The sequence below is a fragment of the Colletes gigas genome, unplaced genomic scaffold (genome assembly GCF_013123115.1).
Source record: "Colletes gigas isolate AHSC1104 unplaced genomic scaffold, ASM1312311v1 Colletes_gigas_Sc00035, whole genome shotgun sequence".
Lineage (NCBI taxonomy): Eukaryota > Metazoa > Arthropoda > Insecta > Hymenoptera > Colletidae > Colletes > Colletes gigas.
In genome coordinates, this window is record NW_025106664.1 from 587,914 (window position 1) to 610,789 (window position 22,876).

General features: G+C 34.7%; 3 protein-coding genes across 6 annotated transcripts; 2 read left to right on the forward strand and 1 right to left on the reverse strand.

Annotated features, from left to right (window-relative positions):
• Positions 1-126: 126 nt before the first annotated feature.
• On the forward strand, positions 127-7,964 carry LOC122402343. The gene is made up of 11 exons (XM_043405048.1): positions 127-499; positions 565-740; positions 817-1,026; positions 2,679-2,891; positions 2,973-3,085; positions 3,159-3,385; positions 6,545-6,708; positions 6,796-7,005; positions 7,086-7,298; positions 7,382-7,494; positions 7,580-7,964. The coding sequence occupies exons 1-11, from the start codon at positions 435-437 to the stop codon at positions 7,841-7,843; spliced, it is 1,968 nt and encodes a 655-aa protein (XP_043260983.1). The 5' UTR covers positions 127-434; the 3' UTR covers positions 7,844-7,964.
• Positions 7,965-8,175: 211 nt separating this feature from the next.
• LOC122402398 (calcineurin-binding protein cabin-1-like) lies at positions 8,176-20,240 on the reverse strand. Of its 3 annotated transcripts, XM_043405150.1 has the most exons (15): positions 20,030-20,240; positions 17,986-19,544; positions 17,762-17,926; positions 17,514-17,702; positions 17,300-17,443; positions 17,031-17,211; positions 16,829-16,953; positions 15,239-16,501; positions 14,794-15,169; positions 13,295-14,722; positions 11,191-11,354; positions 10,814-11,081; positions 10,590-10,736; positions 8,889-10,470; positions 8,176-8,792 (listed from the first exon to the last, which is right to left on the reverse strand). In XM_043405150.1, exons 1-15 carry the CDS (start codon positions 20,111-20,113, stop codon positions 8,683-8,685), a joined length of 7,785 nt encoding a protein of 2,594 aa, XP_043261085.1. In that variant the 5' UTR covers positions 20,114-20,240; the 3' UTR covers positions 8,176-8,682. The 3 variants fall into 3 exon arrangements, with proteins under 3 accessions (XP_043261085.1, XP_043261084.1, XP_043261083.1); XM_043405149.1 differs by having other exon boundaries at positions 8,176-10,470; XM_043405148.1 differs by having other exon boundaries at positions 8,176-10,473.
• Positions 11,431-13,272, forward strand: LOC122402400 (non-specific ribonucleoside hydrolase RihC-like). Of its 2 annotated transcripts, XM_043405153.1 has the most exons (6): positions 11,431-11,541; positions 11,611-11,708; positions 12,023-12,218; positions 12,290-12,461; positions 12,547-12,794; positions 12,887-13,272. In XM_043405153.1, the coding sequence occupies exons 2-6, from the start codon at positions 11,647-11,649 to the stop codon at positions 13,196-13,198; spliced, it is 990 nt and encodes a 329-aa protein (XP_043261088.1). In that variant the 5' UTR covers positions 11,431-11,541; positions 11,611-11,646; the 3' UTR covers positions 13,199-13,272. The 2 variants fall into 2 exon arrangements, with proteins under 2 accessions (XP_043261088.1, XP_043261087.1); XM_043405152.1 differs by having other exon boundaries at positions 11,474-11,708.
• Positions 20,241-22,876: the final 2,636 nt, after the last annotated feature.

Below are 22,876 nucleotides of genomic sequence, written 5' to 3' on the forward strand. Positions count from 1 at the left end.
GATTCTATTGATAAAAAAAAATGTATTGGACCGTGAAATAAAAACTGTACAATTCGAACTCTCGTTATTCGTTTTCTTTTCATTCTTTCTTATCAAAGAAATCGATAAAAAGACACTCGAGTACGACAAGTGTACCAAATTCATGTAAATAGTTAAAACACATGCCATAATTGATCGAGCATGTGTGTGTATGAATACTGATTGCCGTTTAATCAACGATTTTATCTAGGCATAGTGGCAATATCGATTCAGTTTATCGTTTAAAATATACCCGAGTGGCATACCTAGTTATTTACGATTACCGAATAGGTGAATGTAGAACTGTTATATAAAGTGCAAACGTCCAGTCAAGATTCACTCGCTATTTTCCTTTCGAGCGTGTCGCACAGAAGTCGCGTGTACATTATCTTTATCGTTTTGATCGAACGGTTACGATGAGAAACGTTGCCTGCAAAGTTTTTATTCTCGGATTGTGTCTCGTTTTCGTTGCGGACCGCGGGTAAGTGAAAGGGACCGTGGAATGTTAAAAGTTTCGCACGTAGTTCGTATTCTTCGTATTTACAGGGAAGGACACACCGACGATTCTAAGATAGTTATCGAACCAGTAGTAGGGCCATTCGATCATAGCGAGGGTCCTCACTGGGATCACAGTTCTCAAAAACTCTATTTTGTCGATATAGTGGCGCAAAAGATATGTAGGTTCGATCCTGCAACGAAAGATCATGCCTGTGTTTATATAGGTAAACTAATAATTTACATAGATTCGAAACAAAGAAAGAGAATGACTTAAAACGTTATTTTTCTAATTAATGTTAGAAAATGGGCCTGTTGGAGTTACCGTTCCCGTCGAAGGTGAACCAAACAAGTTGGTGGCTGGTGCCGGTACCGATTTCATTCTAGTTACGTGGAACGGCGACAAAAACGTTTCAAGAGCCGCTCCCGAAACATTAACGGTCGTGGATCTCAACCGCAATGGCACCAGATGGAATGACGGAAAGGTGGATTCTTCGGGAAGATTCTGGGGAGGTTTGTTAACAATGTTAATTCATTAAAAGAAAATATAAATTCGATTGCATCGTAATAGATATACAGGGTGTCTACGCTAAAGTGTGACAGTCGCAATATTTCAATAACTATTGATGATACGAAAAAATCCTTTATATATAAATTGCAGGATAAAATGGGATCTCTATTTTGGCATAAACGAAAATTTTGTTTATGTTATTAATTTAAAAGATATGATGGTGATTCGTTTTTTAAATGGAACTATATATTTTTGCTTCGAATCATGCGATAGTGCTTTTCAAGACGAATTCATTAAGCTGCAATTTATTCACTCGATTTTTATTAGTTTTCAAGATATAACGCTAAGAAAGGGTACTTTAATATTCAGATACTATACAATTTTTACATCATCGCATTGCAATTTTATTCACGACGATGGAAAAATATATCGAATCGAAAGTTACATTACTACATAAGGTCTAGTTAATAAAAGTGTAAATTTTATTTATACAGGGTGTAAACGATAACTTTGGCAAAAATCATAGGGTAAGTAGAAGCCCCATAGGCAAGTATTTTAAGCATGGGAACCCGTGTCCGGAAATGCAACAGTAAAAAATTACGGCGATCTTTAACTTCGGTCTTTAGCTCCTGATGGATAGAAAACCCATCGTACTGGAAACTGTTTCTTTTGAGGTGGGTCAGTCGTGTAGGTGACAAAGATGACAAACATTGAAAATTTTACGATGAACAACGAAAACATTTAATGAAATCATGGTCAAGAAACAATAAACTAAAAAAGTTTGCCTACCCATCAGGCGCGAAAGACCAAAATTAAAGATCGCCGTAATTTTTTACTGGTGCATTTCCAGACACGGGTTCCCATGCTCAAAATACTTGCCTATGGGACCTCTACTTACCCTATGATTTTTGCCAAAGTTATCGTTTACATCATGTATAATTATTAACGTTTATTAATTATTCTATTTTAAACAAAACAATGTCTGGTTTTAACGTTAGAATAATATGTGGACACTTTTAAAAACTGTTAGTTTTTGTAGTAATTTGTTGTAAATTTTGCAAACATTTCATCCAAAAATTGTCGAACCGCTCGCCCATAATGAGGAGGAGCACCGTCGTGTCATGAAATAGACGGAATTACGTCTGTATCGTGGTATAACTTGACATAGTTCTCTCAAGAAACTAGTTCGTAGAAATCGCAGATATGTTGCACCTGTTAATGATGTAGACAATTAAATTTGCCTGCTAAATATTTCTATACCGAACCATCTTATCTTAATATCAACAAGATAACTTCTTAACGAAGCCGCCATCAACAAATTGGTATTCTTGATTTTCGCTTTACTTTGGTCTCTAGAATCCCCCATTAAAATTTTTCCCAGGGGTGGCCGAACACCCTGTATATTTTCGAAACGTGTAAACATAATAACGCTGTAACAATAAAATTATTCCCTAAATTACGGCTGACTTGAGACCCACGGTTCCTTTGAGACTTTTGTTCCTCTCGATAGGATAATAAAAAATTTGACCTTGCTTTTCAAGGTCAAGGACAATTTTGCGGTCCATTTTTTAAATCTCCACCGATCTAGAGGTGTAGAATCCGGCTATAGTGGTCGTGACATATAATTTTTATACACCCTATACATTGTTCGCAGGCACGATTGGTCCAGAGGTGAACGATGTCGTTCTACCCGATCAAGCAACTTTATATCGTATCGATTCGGATCTACATCCCAAGAAAATGTTATCTCCCGTTACAAACAGTAATGGATTAGCTTGGAATCTTCAAGACGATACGTTCTATTATATCGATACGCCTACGCGTGAAGTGGCAGCATTTGACTTTGATCCTATCGAAGGGAATATATGTATGAAACTGCTAAACCGCATTATCTGAAACGCCCGATATCGGTCAGAAATAATTTGCAAGATGTACTTTTCATTTTTAGCCAACAAGAGGATTGCATTTGACCTTCAGAAAAATAACGCTTCCGGCTTGCCTGACGGTATGACCATAGACAGGGATGGAAATCTTTGGGTAGCTTTATACAATGGGGGTGCCGTAAGTATCAACATCGAAATGTAGATATACCGTTTAAAAATATTTATAGAATAACGAAGTTCTTAATAAACAGGTGGTGAATGTAAATCCCCATACTGGTTGTATACTGAGATATGTGAGGCTACCTACTGATAAAGTAACTAGTTGTACATTTGGAGGCTCTGATTTGGATATTTTGTACGTAACAACATCCAGCCGTGGTTTAACTGCAAAGGATTTAGCAAAACAACCACACGCTGGTTACGTCTTTGCCGTGCACGGTTTGAAAGTACACGGCTTGGTTGCAAATTCGTTCAAGATGTAACTTTTTCATTGTTTTACAATGACTAATACAACGTATTTAAAAAAAAAAAAGATCTTTATCACCGAATATTATTATCTATGGCAATATTCACCAGTATTCTTAGGAAGAAGCGGTCGATGAATAAAATTATACGCAGCTATACTACTTGTTTTTTTTAAGTATCACTGTATCGTAAAACAATTTGCACTTTTGTTGTTGCAATGGTATATCTTGAAAACTGTTTCATTGATTTGAATGATTTAGGCCTTTAATTGTATCGATCCGAAAAACCTATAAATTAGAGATTAGAAATTAGAGATTAGTCAACTTCACAATTTTTAATGGAAATTTCTGTGAAAAATGATATTTTTTAATTCCTCGGGCAAAGAAGATGCATACTATTCGCGCGTTACGTATATAGCTTATTTTAAAAGCATGAAATTATTGCTAGCTGGTAAGGAAGTTACTTATCACCAGAGACCAGGTATACGAGAATACCTTGTCTGTGTAGCTACCCTTTTCTATGTTGAACCGATTTTATTATACAACTCTTATCGAAACTCTTAACACTCTCTTTACGAAGATCTTCAAGACTCAAGTCATTCAAGACTGATCATTACAATGTAATTAAATTGTATAATTGAAATATAATATAATTGTATCAGCAAAACTTTGTTCTGAATATCCTCGATATGCACACTACCTTGTGCGCATCGTACAACGTTACTCTTGCCACTACATAATTACAAAATTGTTTTGAGAGTTTGGCTGCTAAAGACGTCATTATCTTACAGTTGATAAAAATTTAACTTATAGGTCCGACAATGTCAATCGGTTATCTCTACACTCGTCTCTAATCGTATTTTGTTGGTCAGCGTTCGGTCACAGACGAGAATTAGGCGACAGTAGCGCCGTACATTAATGCGTTAAAAATTAATTTTAAATGGGATTTCTTTTATAAACAACATTAAGAGATTCCATTGTTTCGAATTATTTATGATAGTATTCTATTGATTTAATAAAACATCATATATAAGAATGCATATATAAATAAGATTGATAAGTGGAATGGAAACATACACTGATTTTCAGCACTAACAACCAACGATGCGACGCAAAATAAAATCATCAAAAAAGAAATAAGAATTTAACTTGTAGAAAAATATGAATTAATTTAAAAAAAACCATTAGGCTATTTTCATAATTACGACTCAGTTGCGGCCGCGGAGCCGGAAGCAGGAGCTACGTCCGCGCCCTCTTTTTGCCCTAACGATGGAGCCAACTGTTAATCATTCGGTTTTTGTTCGTAGTGGACAGCAGACCTGATCGCTATCCGAAAACCGCGGTAGAATCATTCCGAGTACGTATCATTGCTTGCTTCGTTAAGGTCTTGAACTTTACATTTTACCGTTTTCCCGTTATTCGCTCATCGTTATCCGTTATCCGTTGTCGTAATCGTTATCCTTATCGTTATTTGTTATACGTTCAATTGTTGTGTTTGTAAAAATGAGCCCTTTTATTGCTTGTTATCTGGTGTTTGTACATTCATAACTCCCGCCTTTCGCTTCCGTTTTTACACGACCTAAAGAAAAATAGTCACGGTCCAGGGACACGACACATACGGGGTGTCACGCTAAAGTGTGACAGTCGCGATATTTCAATAACTATTGATGATACGAAAAAATCCTTTATATATAAATTGCAGGACAAAATAGGATCTCTATTTCGGCGTAAACGAAATTTTTGTTTATGTTATTAATTTAAAAGACATGATGGTGAAGTTTCGTTTTTTAAATGGAACTGTATATTATTTTTTTGATCGTGCGACAGTGTTTTTCAAGACGAATTCATTAAGCTGCAATTTATTCACACGATTTTTATTAGTTTTCACGATATAACGCTAAGAAAGGGTACTTTAATATTCAGATACTATACAATTTTTACATCATCGCATTGCAATTTTATTCACGACGAAGGAAAAATATATAGAATCGAAATTTACTGATTTTCAGCGGAGACGTCTCGGCTTTAGTGGCAAGTCATGAAAGCAGTTCTATTGTTGCGCAATTTGACTCCGCGTGTTGAAACCGACAGCAAGGATCTACGCTCGAAACGACAGGCCCGAAGAGTAAGAAGCATGGAAAGTATTAACCATGCAAATTATTAGCGACTCCATCCTCGATGCGGCAAACTTGGACCGTGATGGACAATACTATCCATGTTTCTTACTCTTCGGGCCTGTCGTTCCGAACGTAGATCCTTGCTATCGTTTTCAACAGGCGGTATCAAATTGCGCAACAATAGGATTGCTTTCATGACTTGCCACTAAAGCCGAGACGTCCCCGCTGAAAATCAGTAAATTTCTAAGCGTTATATCTTGAAAATTAATAAAAATTGGGTGAATAAATTGCAGCTTAATGAATTCGTCTTGGAAAGCACTATCGCGCGATTAAAAAAAAATATATATAGTTCCATTTAAAAAACGAAACTTTACCATCATATCTTTTAAATTAATAACATAAACAAAATTTTCGTTTACGCCAAAATGGAGATCCCATTTTATCCTGCAATTTACATATAAACAATTGTTTCGTATCATCAATAGTTATTGAAATATCGCGACTGTAACACTTTAGCGTGGACACCCTGTAATTTTATTATTTTTGAAATATTTCTTGTGATAACTTATCCATGTCGTAATAAATTGAGATATTGTAGGTATACAGAATTATCTGATTGTACGTAATAGTTAGTATATATATATGTGACAAATCATCCATTTGCACAGTAAAGCTCTTGGTCTTATGTAAGGTTAGTGCACGATAAACAAGATTCAAAACCCATTAAAATTGTTATATGTATAATTGAGTCGATCTTAGCTGCCCAAAAATAGAAACGCAAGTATTAATTAACTGAATTAAATATTCATGCAATATTCAAAACTTTTCAAAGGAGCACCTGTTGCTTTAATATACGTGTTGTGTAACAATTACAATTCTAAGTAGAGTATACATGCATGTACCCCACACGCACGCGCGGATTTTTTTTTTACAGGGTGAATACATGTCAAACCAATTAGTATGAGATTTTACAATTGTGTTACAAAGAGAGCCAAGTATAGATAGATAGATAGATTTGTATGTAATTACATATGTATACTTACAATTATTTTTTAGGAAAATGTCAAAAGTAATTATCAAACCACTAGTAGGACCATACACTCTTGGGGAAGGTCCACATTGGGATCATGTTTCTAAGAAGTTGTATTTTGTTGACATATTTGCTCAAAAAATATTCAGCTATGATCCTTTGACAAATACTGTTACTTCAACCTTTGTAGGTAAATATTTACACAGTTATTATTTTATTATTTATAATGGACTCCATAGGTATTCAATAATATAATATACCATAATCTCATTGTTAGATAATGGACCTGTTTCATTTGTTATTCCTTTAAATGGCACTCATGATAAACTGCTAGTTGGAACTGGTATTGATGTAGCAGTGGTTACTTGGGATGGAGAAAAAGATCTTGCCAAATGTAATAGTCAAACACTGGACACTGCAGACAGTGATCATACAGAGACCAGATGGAATGATGCAAAAGCAGATTGTTCTGGAAGACTCTGGGGTGGTTGGTTGAGTGCAGTGATTGCTTTTTAAGAAAATGTATTGTTATAAATTTGTATACTATACAATAATATAACTTACTAGGAACAATGAGCTTAGAGGAAAATGGAGAATTTCCACCCAACAAGGGATCTCTCTTTTGTATGGAGAATGACCTTGTGCTGAAGAAACAAGTAGCTCCTGTATCTATAAGTAATGGATTAGCTTGGAGTCATAATGAAGACACATTTTATTACATTGATTCACTGAGTTATCAGGTAGTGGCGTATGATTACAACTCTCAAACAGGAGCTATATGTAAGAAATTTACAATGTATCTTACACGATACAACATGTTTCCTATTAAATAAATTTACGTGTTCAATTACTTTTTCTTGCAGCTAATAAGAGAACCATCTTCGACTTGCGGGAACAGAATATTCCTGGACTTCCGGATGGTATGACTATAGATACAGATGGGAATCTTTGGGTTGCTGTATATGGTGGAGGTGGTGTAAGTATTTCATTACTGTGAAACTATTATAGAATTAATAATTAACATTGACTTCCTGAAAAAGAGAAAATGTTTTAATTTCTAGGTAATGCAAATAAACCCGGAAACGGGTAAATTGTTAAAGTTTATCAAGATTAACAACGCAAAAAATATAACCAGTGTAGCATTTGGTGATGCTGAATTAGATACCTTATACGTAACAACAGCGCGGATAGGTTTAGATGAACATCAATTAAAAGAGCAACCATATGCTGGTTATTTGTTTAGTATAAAAGGTTTAGGCGTACGTGGTTTACGTGCGAATTCATTTAAACTGCCAGATAAATTTAACATAGATGAAATTAAATAAATATTCTACAGATGTACAAATATATAAAACACATTCCTATAGTAATAAATCATTAGAGTAACAAATGACACAATGTGTAATGTACACACACATAACAATGTCGCAGTTTATAATAATTCTTGTAAAGAAATAAACTTCACAAGCTGAAAAATAATCATTGTTAATACTTATTTAATACAAGTAAATAATATTTTAAATATACATATATATATTTTTTTTAATGAAAAAGACATTTTTATAAATTATTCATTAGAAAATGTACATATCTTACTAGTAGTTAATTACACTTCTCTAACTTTTGTTTTTTCATGTAAAGAAAAGTTAGTTGCTGAATATACACAGTAGAAAAATAATGTATTGTTTTTTCAATATGCAAGAACATTTTTCTGGAATTATTGTGAAATAATAATCGCCGTAATATATGCTATTTAAATTGTTATCGGAACACTTCGAAAATAAACGGTATTAAAAAACTGTTATCTTGAGACGTACCGAATACGTGAAAAGTTAGGTTCTTAATTATTTTCACGATTTAGAATACATGTACATATTATTATCTATTCTCGTATGTGACATTTAAATGCTTCATATAGAACGATTCCATTAGGCACAAAAGTGAGAAGGCTAGCAATTTATTAATCAGTCGTCTTCAATAGAAATGGAAACCGTATTGTTGCAAAGGTGTTAGTATGATAAAATATCGTTCGTATAATTATACACCTTGTCAATAATACGTAACGAACTCTATAATTTGCCACTGATAATTGCAATACTCAACCATAACGTGAATTGTCAATTTAGGGGGAGAGATAATTTAATCTTATCTTCATTATGGACATTCAATCATCTAATGTTATAATTTCAACGCTATCATTAGCGGTTTTATCTCCTTTTTTGTTAGAAACGCTACTTGATTTTCCCCTAGGTAAATCAAATATAGTCATGCAATCTGTTATAATTTCAACGCTATCATTAGCGGTTTTATCTCCTTTTTTGCTAGAAACGCTACTCGATTTTCCCCTAGGTAAGTCAAATATAGTCATACAATCTGCGTTTGATGGCCTCAAAGGATCTGATACTTTTTGTGGAACTACGCTTACACCGGAAGATAAATTCTTTGGATACTCCATAGTTGGTTTCATTTGTGGTTTTTGTTGGGGTATAATCTCCAAATGCGAATGTTGCTTAAGTTGGGAAAGCATCGATAGAGCCTCCACAGAGCTCCCTTGAGGGAACGAACTGGTCAAAGAACTGGTGGTATCTATGGAGGCTGGTGGGTTCGTTTTTACAGATGATTTTTTGTAATTCGTATATTTCATACCTGTACCTTTTAATCCAGTTTGAGGATTCACAGGACTCACAGAGATTCCGCTTAGTTCAGGCGGTATGAAAGGTGGTTGCGTCATGGATGAGCTGCCAGGCATCGCACTCAACAGAGTAGAGAAACTGCTAGGTAACGTGGGTATCGCTTTGGCTGGTTTCATTTTCCTCATAGGGTTTTGCACGTTCACTTGTGAATATGGGCGCTGTGAATTCTTCTTTGACAACAATTTGTGTTGTAGTGATGTCCCTGAATGAGGAGTAGGTACATTCATCGGTAACGTTTGTTTTAGGCCCATCGATGGACCTATTGTGGTATGTGCAACTTGTGGTACCACTGTTGAATTCGTAGTGGTGCTACTTTTTAATGGAGAATGCGATAATGAGGGATTGTGTGCTGGTTGGGGTTCGGTCAGTGACTTTGAAACTCGAATTTGAGGCGCGCTCATCTGTTTCGGTGGACTGGTTTTAACATGCTGAACAATGGATGGTTTCAAAAGGGAAACTTGGGTAGTTGGTGGTTGAAGAACTGGTTTTGAAGGCTGCGATATTTGCAGAGACTTTGAAAGTTGGATTGGCAACGCGTCGCTTTGCGAGCTTTGTTTAGAAGGTTTATTTTTAGGCGGCACTGTGTTCACCGGCGTTATCGATATACTAGGTCTATCTTTAGTGATCGATGCGGTGGTAGTGGTCGTCTTTGTCGTAGCTGCCTGCTGATACATAGGTGTAGAGCGTACAGTAGTGGCCGTGGAGTTACTTAAATTTAACAGTTGTTGTACCGTCAGATTATTTAAGTTACCTAAATTGCTCATACTGGGGGTGGTATTAATACTAGAGGTAGATGTACTCATTGTAGGTACATTGCTAATATTAGGCGCGGTAGCAATTATGTTATTTAAGCCACTAGTCAGGTTGGACAACGAGGAGAGATTGTTCTGATAGTGTCTGAGAATGTCTTGATAACTACCCATTTGATTTAAGTAATTCATGGTTGATAGAGGATCCATCATGCTACCGCTTAAACCACTAGTTAATATAGCTGATAATATGTTTGGATCGACTAGCGGATGCATGAAGTAAGGATTCATCAATGAACGATTTCCAGAAGCTCCCATGTAATTGGTGAAGTTCGCTTTTGTGTTGAACTGATTCATTGTGTTGCTACCCTGTTGCATGGCTTGCAAATACTTATTAACGTTCGGCGGTCGTCCTCTTGGTCGACCAGTGGATGTCATACTTTTGTATGGTTTTCGGTTTTGAGATGATTGTGACGATGTTGAATTAATCTGAGGTTGAGTTGTGACCACCTGCTTAAATAGATATTGAAAGTACATACATATAAAGAACCTTTTGCGGAATCTAAGCGTATTTAAAGAACATACAAAAGCATAGACTGACGCATATTTCTAAATTTCATAAAACTTACAGGAGTTGGAGAAACAGCTTGAGGTTGTGCCTGAGTATCCGTGGTAGGTTTGTCAAGACTAGAGAAGAATTTGCTTAAAACTTTGCGATTATAATTATAATCATTACAGAATTTTGTAGCAATTTCCAAAATATTTCCTTCCAAGTTCTGTTAGTAATAAAAATGTTTAATTATCTTCTGTGATTAATATTCAATATGTTTTTTGTATATTGTTACAAACTTACTTTGTTACCGACATATGTTTTATATGTGTCCACTAGCAAAGCAGAAAGTGTCTGTATAGTTTGTTCCTTAGTTTGAAAATTTTTTACAGCTCTCTGATATACCCAATACGTATCAAGCAGTACTTGAGTTCGAGCATCTGGATTTTTGCTAGATGCAGGATCAGAAGTAGTAGGTCCCATTAATTGCACTTTTGTTCTAAGAGACTGTAAGCAGAGAGTTAGCGCTTGACGAGACAATTGCTCCCTTTCTGTATCACGTAAATATTTCCTGAAAGAATAATGTATAAACTTTATGAAAAAAGTGCTCTTAATATTTAATTTTCAAGTCACCAACATAAAATGTAATTTATTTGTTAATTTATTATGTTAAAATGTACTTGTCTGATTCTGGTATCTTCCCAAGTTGTATACTTAATTGCATTAACATTCGGCCATCATTTGTTTCTTTAAGTACTTGCATCAATAATGTTACACATCTTGACATATGAAATGCAAAGCTTCCTGGTCTATCTACTTCTCCATTTGGTATATGCCAAACACCCTAGAAAGATAAGCTAATGTTATCTTGCATAACTTAAGATAAGAAAATTTATTTTCTTTACAACTGATAATTACAGAGTTAGAAAGTACTATATATATCAAGAACAAAGAGTTAGATAGCAGTATACCAAAAACAACCATACATTTGTGTGTCAAAGGTAGCATAACAGTGCGTGAAATCTCGATAAGTATGTCAATGTATTTCCTATTATGAAAATAGAAACCAAAGTAGATTATGACATATTCATTTTATGTAGGTGACCTATTGCAAGGTACTTTTTAAAATCAAAAATATGAAGATATATACTGAATGTATTGCTATAATTTTTTTCTGTTTGGTGATAGGGAGTGTCAGGTAAATATGAAACAATTTTTATCAAAAAAGAACTTTATACTATCATTTATATAAGACTACAAATTGTTATTAATCTCTTAAGTGTGTTCACGTTTCTTGAGTAAGTTTTTGGGTAATGTATAAGATGAAAATAATTCATAATTTGAAGATATTTTAGTACCAAACTAACACATTTAAAAGATTGAGAAATATAAAGAAAGTAGTTTTTTAATATGATTAATCTTTACTAAAGTGATTTTTGTATGTATTATTTCATACAGTATATATTTCGTGTTAAAAGAGAATAAAGATATCACTATTAAAACTTTCATAAGGTCCAACAATGTTAAGCAGAAAGTCATAATAGACACAGATGCTGGAGCGGATGACGCCGCTGCTATACTTCTAATCCTTAAATCGAAACCTAAAGAATTCGAGGTTATAGCAATTACTTGTTCATATGGGAACACGTACGTGGATAATGTAGTAGAAAATGTACTTAAAATTTTAACAGTCGCCAACCGAAGTGACGTAAGTGCATTTAATTGGTCATACTGCATTGCTAAAACTTTTTTATATTGTGTCTGTTCTAAATTTGATAGATACCAGTATATAAAGGGGTACAAAAAGCATTATTAAAGGAGTACAAACCTACCAATTTCTTTGGCTCTGATGGCCTTGGAGATTTTAACTTCACAGAAAAAATTATTGCTAAACTGGATAACACTAAACATGCAGCAGTAGCACTAGTGGATTTGGTAAATCAGTATCCAGGTCAAGAATTGATCAAATTTTTTAATGATAAATAGGTATATCTAATTTAAGTTCTATATTTAAACACATTCTTTATCATTTTTAGATGAAATAACTATATTAAGCATTGGGCCATCAACAAATATTGCTACAGCAGTCGCATTGGACCCCTTGGTTTTGAAACACTTAAAGAGTCACATTATACTAGGTTCAAGTGTCTCTGGCATTGGTAATGTTTCACCCAATGTTGAATTCAATTTTGATCAAGATCCAGAAAGTAATTATATTGTATTGAATAATACAGCGATAAGTACAATATTTCCATGGGAAACAGTTATTAATAGTGTATCTGCGGTAATTATAAAGAAGAATAATAAAAATTGTATATCTGTTACTGTAAGTTGCAATTCATATATTATATAAATGTGTGAATGACATTTACATAGGATTGGCGTATAAACACACTGGGAAAGATAAATTCTACTATTATGAATTTCTTAAATAATGCAGAAAGTAAAACTATATTAAGGAATAATGAATGGCATCCAGGAGATGTAATGGCAGCTGCAGTTATGATATGGCCAGAGTTAATAAAAACATTCATTATAAGAAATGTAAGTCCTGTGGTTGATGGAATGGCAAGAGGCACAGTACTTGTGGACTATACTAATTCTACTGGCAAACCAAAGAATGCAAAAATTATACAATCATTTAACACGACTGCTTTCCAAGAAGTATTATTAGAAGCATTTTCTTAAATGTATCAAGTTTGTGCATGTTTATTAAATTTATCAAATTTGTATTAACTAATGTATACGTACGAATGTTTAAAAGTAAAAATATAATGTACTTACACTGAAGAAATTAGTACTCTTCCTATCAGCAAAAAGTCCTTGAAAATTCTCACCCTGATAAAACTGGCAATTGTAGCTGTCTAGCAAAAGATTTCTGCATTTGGTTATATCTTTGGCAGTCTTATTATTGAAGAAGAAGTGTGACAATCTATAGAATGACTTGTAGTGTTCAGAGAATCTTAAAATACACTGTTCTAGACCAGCTAAACAGTATGCTATCAATGTAGCAACTTCTTCTTCTGTCATATTTTCTTCCTTTTGGGCGAAGCTAGAGTCCTTTTTCTTCTTTTCACTGTCACTTTCACCAGAGTCACTGTCAGTGTCACTTGAACTATCGCTATCAGAACTGTCTTCGCTACTGCTCGATTCATCGCTACTGCTTGAACTGGAATTATTCGTTTCCGTTGTTGTCGTGGTTGTTTGTGTTGTCGTGGTGCTTTCTTGGGAACCTCTTCTACTTAATGTTACTTCTTCCTTGGTCGTACTTGCTAGTTTCTTTTTATCACCAGACTTTTCCTTCATGTCTTTGCTACTGCCGTGTAAGTCGTCGCTTTGCAGCCATTTCCCATCAAATTTTCTAGTGTCATCGTCTTCGGGCGTTGATTGCCGCGTTTCCTGACTAACCTCCATCGCTTGTTTCATTAGCGCGTCCATTAAATCCTGTACATTATCTAATTTTTCTTCGGGTTCATTCGCGCTGCCCATTTTCAACGGGTTCGTAAAATCCTTTTTATTCTCGATGGAAGATTTCACCTGCAATTTCGTTTTTTCAACATTCTTTGTCCTCGCTCTTTTCCTCTGCGACTTCGACTCATTGCTCTCATCACTTGACAACACCATAATGTCATCTCCTTTTTCTTTCTGCGAGACCATGACACAAACTTTCGTAATCACATCATCTATTAGAGCTACGACATCTTGCATCAATTGTAAATGCGATACGCTGCCAAGCTTTATCTTCTTCACGTTGTCGTGCGGCATGTCGGCCAGAGGACGCTTACGCATTTCTGTTTTCTCGACACGCTGATTCGTACTGAAACCTTTGTTCGTTCTATCTACTATTTCGATTTCCTCAATGCTGTTCGAACGCTGACAAACAGTAACAACATTTCTGTCTCCCTCGGCAGAAAGCTCTACTTCTTTTCCAGTGTTTTTGTTACCCGCAAAAAAGCCATCTTCTTTACCTCTTTCGCTCAGCTTCGAACTGTACTTCATGAAGGGCCCTTCAGCGCACTTCTCTAAATGCAAGTGCAACACTTGTCCTAATGATTTCTTCAGAGGTTTGCCCTCGTGTTGTTCCAGATATTTCAATATACTCGCATGGATACGATAATGCACCTCTAATGCTTCAACTGAAAGATGCTGTGGACACTTGTGGCTTATTCTACGTGGGTATTGTGCATTATTATGATACAACAATTCGCTAGCCTGCAATTGAGCAGAAATTAATCGGAATTTATACTGCCCACTCCAATTACTATATTCTAATTTGCGCGTACCTTTGCATAATATTCCAAAAATATTGGAGGATCCTGGTTTTTTTTCTCTGTAATTTTACCAAGCATATACTGGTAAAGCCATCTTTCATCGTGGCGTATTGTTCCATCCTTGATTCCAATAAATAAACGTGCACAGGACTGGAAACATTGATCCGCGATTTCCAACATTTCTTCTTTTCGAGTTTCTAAAAATTCGAACCGTTCCATACTCAACGTGTCCGTCTCTTGCTTTAACAATCGCGAACAGAACGAGTGAACAACATAGGCAAAGCTTCCATATTCTGTCCATATAATATGATTACAAGAGTCCAATTCTACAGCATGCCTATAACTGGACTGAGTCAACTTCGCCTTTGCTAGAAGTTTATCTTCGTTTCTGAATACAAAACAATTATTATTAATTTGCCTCGCACACCGTTAATAAGTAATTTGAGTTGATACTTACATTGGTTTATATTTGTTTAACCAGGACTCTATTACAGTGCCCGATGACATTGCTAAGCCAGTCCAAGAGCTTAACCTTGACGGATGGAAACACAAATCTAATAAATAATAACGAATCGCTACACTCCACTTGCCATTCTTGAAATAAAAATCTCCCAACAAGTAGTAAATGGTGGACATAGAGTGTGGCAAAGGTTTCTTAACCGTTGGCATCGTATCTCGTTCACTCATTATGTAGGCTCTCATTTCATCTATCACTTGACTTGGATCGCTTTCTGAAGGAATTAGCTTCATTATGCGCTTGAAAAGCTCTTCCGTGTCCGCACTAATTGTTAGAGATCTAGGCGAGCAAAATTCTGGTATCTGCTTGGGCTTATAGAATTCGAACAGCAATTGCGCTCCCTCCCAAGTTACTTTCATCTTAGGAACACCGTGTTCCTCTAGATGCTTCGGGCGCCCTTTGTTCACTCTATTATAATGGCCATACAGGCAATAAAATATCTGTTCCAGATATTTAGAAACTTTGCTCTTTATACTGACAAACTGTGGTGTTTCTAACTTTGGAATTACCAGATTCAAGGTGAAGAACAAGAGCTTCGCCTCGTTATAACAACACCATGAATGTCTTCCCATGAATTCATGAGCAATGAATAAAATCATTATAGATGCTGGAACACCTTCATCTTCGTCATCTGATTCGGAGTAGTTGGAACTGTGCTGTCTATTTTTGTATGACGACTCAACCTTTGCTCTCTCTTTGTCCTCTTTGTACTGTAAAATATAGTGTAATAGGATCCAGGGGAGAACGGTTTCAAGTGGCATTTCCACAGTAGTGTCAGATACATCCAATTGACTGCAAACGATGTGAACCAAATTCTGAACTAATCTCGAAAGACGATTCTCGGGCAAATACCTTAGAATGAATGTGCTAACTTCAACTGTGCATGCTTCCAGCTTTTCAAGTGCCGTTAGAACAGACATTGTCCACTTCTTTTGTTCAATTTCATCAAAAGCATTTATGTAATTCTGCCATGCCTCGTTAAGACACGCTTCTGCCCATACGTAACATTCTTCATATTGCTGAAGTTGCCATAAACTATCTAATAACATCGATAACTGTTGAACTCTATCGACAATGTTATCGTTAACGGACAACAATTTATTTCCCTGTTTCGCGAATTTAAACGTATCTTGCAATATGTAGGCTAGTTCTGCATATTTTTTTTCATCATACAGGCTTTGTATCTCTCCTAGCTTTTGTCCCCTATATTTAAATCACATTTTCAGAACATCATTTGTTGATTATGTTAACAATATGTTATTGTGGCGCTGCTTCGCTGTTGGTGGGATCTCGGAAAATTATCGTAGGAAGGTAGAAAAGGAAAGAAGAGAGGCGCGTTTCGTTCGGGCCTGCTAATGGACTCATCAGTAAGGCTTTCTAGCAGGCCCTGCCTTACACGACTGGACATTGGGAAGTCGGTCGAGGAACGTATATATAGCAACGGAGGGATTGGTCAAGCGCTTGTGAGAGCGCGACCCCTTTGGTGGGGAGCGTGGGAGGTGACGCCACATGTTTAAAGGACATACGTACCTCTGAATGGATCTTAGCTTCTTTTCCACAATTTTAATACTGATGCGAGAATTACATTTACAATTAGGCAATTTAAGATAAATATTTTGATTCTTCTTTTCCAATTCTTGCATATGATTTAACAACTGAAAACAAATTTAATACTAACGTTTCTGTTAAGTTAAATAGAAAAATTTGTTTATTGGTAATCGAAGTTGCTCACTAATTCTATAGTTTCGATGACGATATCCGTGTCACCTTGGCACAAAAAGATATTGGCTTTAAGCCATAAAACCCTCAATAATATGAAAATATTTTCTTCATTTAAAATATCATGTCTGACACTTGTAAAAATTATATGACCTAATTCCTCTGATGGCATTCCTGTACCAAGTTTATCTAATCTGTAACAAAACATTGTTCATTTTGCAATCTTTAAGTTTTAAGAATGCTAAGTATTTACAAAAATAGCTAATAGATAAGAAAACGTACGTAGAAGAAGGTAGGATGTCTGGTTTATTACTCAACCACCTATCTGTATGAAGTTCACCGAATAATAAAGTCATTTCAGCATCTAATTTTAAAATATCATCGTTTACATCTTCTTCAAATGGTGATGGATGTGGAATATGTTCTCTGTAAAAAAAGGAATAAGTTCTACCTTCTGGATTGTATTTAGAATGGGATTTATATGCATTCTTTATACCTCATAAATGTATAAGCTTGTAAATATATTTCTGACATTCCTTTTGGCCATTCTCGATTCCACTTAGTGCATAAAAATTCTGTATATTTTGCTATGATTATCATTAAATTGCTTTTACCACTGTGTTCAGTAATAAATATGTTCACATCAGCTGTTTCAGATTCTGTACCAAAATAATTTTGCTGCTGACTGTAGAAAAAAGAGATTAGTTATTATAAAGTTCTGCTTCTAGATTCTTAAATAATTACCTTGTATCGGGACTCGGTGATTTTGAACTTTCCGAACTTTTGATTGTTTCCGTAGCGATACTATTATTTTCTTGATTTGCAAACAGTTGATACAAGTCCATTGTATCCATAGAATCGTCCATATTTTTAGATGGATCATCTTTGGTTAGTTTCACTGTGTCTGGTCTGAAATATACAAATTACAAAATTATACAGAATTAGTAAAAATTTGTATAAATACATACAATAAGGTGCTAGGAAATATTCTTCGAAGAGTCTCTTCTAATTGAACATCGTCTCTTTCAGCTTCCCTTCTGTTTGAACTTCTCACTCTCGCCGATCGTCTCATACTATTGCAGCTCCAAGCCCATTGTTGCAAAAAACACAGAGCACTTCTCCGTCTTTTCTTCACCTTTTGTCCTTCTTCTTTTGTCTCATTTTTATCATTACATTTTTCTTCTCCCCTGCACTGTATTTTATCTGCTTTCTTTAAGTCTTTTTCATATGGCTTTTCACTGGATTTGTTGCTATCTTTATCACTAACTTTATCATTCTGTACTTCATTACCAGTGTTAGAAGTATCATCCACTATTTTCTCAGAATGTAACTTCTCGCCATTCTCATCTATTTCAAAATTATTTTGCTCTACTGATTCATTTTGTACTTGATTTTGCTCTGAAATACCCTGCTCTGTGTCTGAAATCCTCAGAGGATCCTCATCCTCTATGATCTGTACATCACTAGAACATGATTTTTTATCATCTTCTTCTTCAACTTCCATTACAGTGTCACCGCCATCACACATTTGATTGTCATCCATTGGTTCAAATGGAAAATTTACTTCATCCGTGTCCATTTTTGACAGTTTCTCAGTATCATTTTCTTTCTTTACGGAAATATCTTGCAATACATCTTGATTGATATTCGTTTCATTATTGACTTGGGTAACATCTTCATTATTTACTTTTAAAAGTATTTCTTCAGGATTAAGAATTGTTAAATTAATTCTACTAACAAAACTTAAGTCATTTTCAGTGATGTATCTATGTATATCTAATAAACTTTCTCCAACATCTAACCAGGTGCAGCTTTTTATTGGTTTTCTTAGTGTCAGGTCTGGTAGTGGTTTTGGAGTAAATTCTATTTTACATGTTTCTGCCCATCTTGTGGCAACATCTTTTGCTTCTGCTAATAATTTATCTCCTACTATGTGATCATATTCAGTGTACAATGGAGGATCTAATTGCCAATCACTATTATACAATTTGTAACATTCTTGAAGGCATGGAATGTCTTTGAATATTCTGTCACGGAAAGCCAAACCTTTCACATATGTGGGGTCACGTTCTAATGCCATAGAAATATATAAAAGACAATTCATATAATCAGGAACAGCATATAAGGCAGTTATCATATCATCTAAACATGGCCAATGATTTGAATTACACTTTAAACCTTGCTTAAATGATGAACAAGCTAACTCTAAGTTAGAGGTTTTCATAGCTAAAGTGCCTATCCTATACCACAATGTTACATCCGTATCATCCAAATTTGCAGCTTCCCAATAATTTTCTATTGCTTCATCGTAATTTCCTGTTGCAGTTCTTATAGCAGCAATATTTTTGAAACAAGAATACTTTAACAACAACATTGGCCTAGATCTGCCATCAGACACATCAGGTTTTTCAACCTCGTCTAACAGTTCAGTTTCTAAAAGATCTTTAAAAATATTTAGAGCATCTTCCTGTTTGTTCTCCTTCAATAATACTAAGGCTTTATTATATTCAGTGAGAGCTATTTGTTCCTATAACAAATGCATGCATATTAATTGATCCTTCCAAGTTTTAGCATATGTCATTAATAATACACAATAAATTTCAACTTTTACAAAGAAAACAAAGAAAGAAACAAGGTAAAAATATATTTCAATTATGGTATTTTATATTTTAAAAGGAACTGAGTCATCCTATATGCAATGTAATTTATCAGAAGAAAAAAGTAAAAGAAATTAAATACATGTACGGAGTAATAAGGTATTACCTAGTAGAGATATGTTTATTACTCGTAGAACAAATCTGAATAATAATTAATTATTTATCGTAAATTGTAACTTCTTATTGTGAATAGCTAATTTGAAAATGTTTCCCATCGTTCACCGTTATATGAATGTTTATGTTGTTTGTTGTCAAATATTGAGTTGACCGCACAAATCAAACAAACTTTCCGAAATAACGAAATTTATAGGTTAGGCTTTTTGAAAGACTAGAAATTAACATTTTCGAAACGTACTTGAGCTTCTTTCGTGATCGTTGGCACATCTTCGTCTTCGCTCTCTTCACTAGATTCCTCATTTAGCGCCGATATTTTTATCATCTTCGCGAGTTCTTTTAAATCAACCCGTATATATAAAACATCAACAAATTAACCGGTTTTTTTCAGCATCGCCATATTAGTACGTAAGTACTACTAGGGGAGTCAGACTCATGTGTTACGACTAGCAACCTCCTCGTGGTAGGACTTGGTAATCGGCTAATGGTAACCGAGCTAATGGCTGCGAATTTAAAATGGTTTCTTTAAATATCGGTCCAAATTGTTAATAATAACAACCCTGTACATCATCTAAAGGAAAAGAGACTTTCCTACGTTTGTCAACTTTACCGATTTTAGTAGTTCAATCGACCACTGTTTTTTTTCAGATTGTAATTATAATTATAATTGGAGGGATAGTTCACTGTGGCCAGATCGGGCATAATTGAGCGCATCGAAATCGACAATAGTGACGACGAACTTCCTTGGCGTTTAAAAGAGTGGTGGGAAAAACTGACATATCTTACCGCGCGAGCCACATGTTACATCAGGTCAGCACTTCATGACTTCATGCAACTTCGGGGAATCGATAAAGAACGTGAACGGGAGCTGTCCAAGCATTTTTACGTTTCGAGCTATATAAGCACATACATATGAGCAAAGTCCATAATGAATGAAAAATTTACACGTGAATACACGTTTTAAGACCCCTTGATCATGTTTTAACTATTGAAAAAAAAGAAATAATTTTTATTATTCCTATGAATGAGCATATGTATACATATGTATGTTATTAATACGATTCAGCATAAACGGCTGATTAAATTTATACTCGATATGTGAAGAATAGACTTGAATGCTGCGTATGCGCCATTCTTCTCGCTTGACCATCTTCGATCTTGATTCAATGTAAATCTTCAATGATATTCTTCGTCTTTCTTCTTGCTCCACCTTGCTTGGTGGTTGAGGGATGTCTGCCGCGGGCGCGCCAAGAGGCACGGTTTTTATGCAACTTATTGCAGCCTAACTAGCTGCTGATTGGCTGAGGGGGTCGCTAGTTGATAGATATGGCCAATAATTCAAAATAAAATTAAAAAACTGTTATATGAAATATTGGAATACTTAACAAATAAATCGTTTGAAAATGGTTTTCATAGTCTTATTTAATAAATTATTTTCAAACGATCAGGGGGTCCTAAAACGTGTATTTACGTGTAAATTTTTCATTCGTTATGGGCTTTGCTTATATAGCTCGAAACGTAAAAATGTCTGGGCAGTCGAGATTCGAAATTGTATGCCATTGACGCAAGGGCGGAACTTCAGCTGTTCAAGAGCAAGAAGGAAAGGCTCCCGTTCACGTTCTTTATCAATTTTCCGAAGTTGCATGAAGTGCTGACCTGACGTAATATGTGGCTCGTGCGGTAAGATATGTCGGCTTTTCCCACCACTCCGTTAGACGCTAAGGAAGTTCATCGTTACTCCACAGACGTTTCCTTCACAGACGAGGCATCTGAGGATACTTCGTCTGTGGTTCCCTCGAGACACTGGTCTGTTCTTACACTTAACTTATTTAAACTTCAACAAAGACAATTTTCCAGAACAGATACTACTATCTCTAAAGAACATTAATAACAAAACGTTTAAAAATGACGCATGAAGCATAAGCTATAATTTTGATATATCGACATGAATGTCGAATATTTCCCTACTGACGATACTGTCCTATGACGTTGCAACAAAGTCACTGCCTTCCACTGTGCATACGAACAAAAACTTTAATGTATTAAAATGATATTATTTAGATATGAATTATGATAAAAATTGTAATCATCATAAATATTTCATTAAAAAATATGAGAACAGTACAAAATGCTCTTCCTCAAGGAAAACCCATGTATTGAGTTTAATCATTTTACTCAACATCTCTTCTAGGGATCAATTATCTAACCATTTTAACTTCAACAGTGTTTCGTGAATAAATAAAAGTTGTCTTCCATTAGAAAGTAATACCTTGTATGAACAATTTTCACAATTCTAAAAAAGTTCATTGAGAGTTTATTAAACCTTCATAGGGATAAAAATGGCTAATACCAATCTATTAAATATTTACAATTTGTATCTAAGTAAAGTCGTTTTTATATGTAAAAGCAAACTTTACAATAAAACGTTAATTTATCTAAAATTTGAAAAATGCTCAAAAATGTTGAGCAGTAATCATACAAGATGAAACTATTTAATTCTATTATCTAATTTTGGAAATATAAATTAAAAAAATGTAGCTAATTTCGGTTTAATTGTTCTTGCAATGACAGTACAAATTAAATGTAGAATTGAAAGGCACTCTTAAGCTTTTGAATTAACTTTAAATATAAGTGATTGAATTATTAAACAGTTGGAGTTAGCATGCAACAATGTTCATGATTTGGGGTAAGTGATACAGGAGTATTTTATTGTGTTTGTTCATTTATAAGTTGAAGGAAATAAATTAGAAATAATATCATGTACATGATGTAACTCTAATGATAAATCCTTTAAGTAGCTCATACAAACTTAAATTCTCACTTACATACAGTGCCAACATATGTATACTTATAAACAGGTGTTTCTGATGTGTTAAAATAATTTTCTTTGTCAAAGATTTAGATATATTGTAATATACAGCAAGATATTATAAATAAAAACACCAGTTTATTAAAATCAGAGTATATTGTAGTCACTGTGTTAAATATGGTCTCATATAAATCATATCAAAACATTTTATTCTACGGTGGATAGATAATAATTACGATGAATTGACATTGTTTTATTTCTTAGTAACTTATTAAAACT

Coding starts and splice junctions, on each gene's coding strand:
- LOC122402343 (XM_043405048.1), top strand. CDS start 435: ATGAGAAACGTTGCCTGCAAAGTTTTTATTCTCGGATTGTGTCTCGTT. Junction 741..816: donor TCATGCCTGTGTTTATATAG/GTAAACTAATAA, acceptor AATTAATGTTAG/AAAATGGGCCTGTTGGAGTT. Junction 7,495..7,579: donor CTGTATATGGTGGAGGTGGT/GTAAGTATTTCA, acceptor TTTAATTTCTAG/GTAATGCAAATAAACCCGGA.
- LOC122402398 (XM_043405148.1), bottom strand. CDS start 20,113: ATGATAAAAATATCGGCGCTAAATGAGGAATCTAGTGAAGAGAGCGAA. Junction 19,545..20,029: donor CGATCACGAAAGAAGCTCAA/GTACGTTTCGAA, acceptor CATTTGTTATAG/GAACAAATAGCTCTCACTGA. Junction 10,737..10,813: donor AAACATATGTCGGTAACAAA/GTAAGTTTGTAA, acceptor TATTACTAACAG/AACTTGGAAGGAAATATTTT.
- LOC122402400 (XM_043405153.1), top strand. CDS start 11,647: ATGAAGATATATACTGAATGTATTGCTATAATTTTTTTCTGTTTGGTG. Junction 11,709..12,022: donor TTGGTGATAGGGAGTGTCAG/GTAAATATGAAA, acceptor AACTTTCATAAG/GTCCAACAATGTTAAGCAGA. Junction 12,219..12,289: donor CAGTCGCCAACCGAAGTGAC/GTAAGTGCATTT, acceptor TAAATTTGATAG/ATACCAGTATATAAAGGGGT.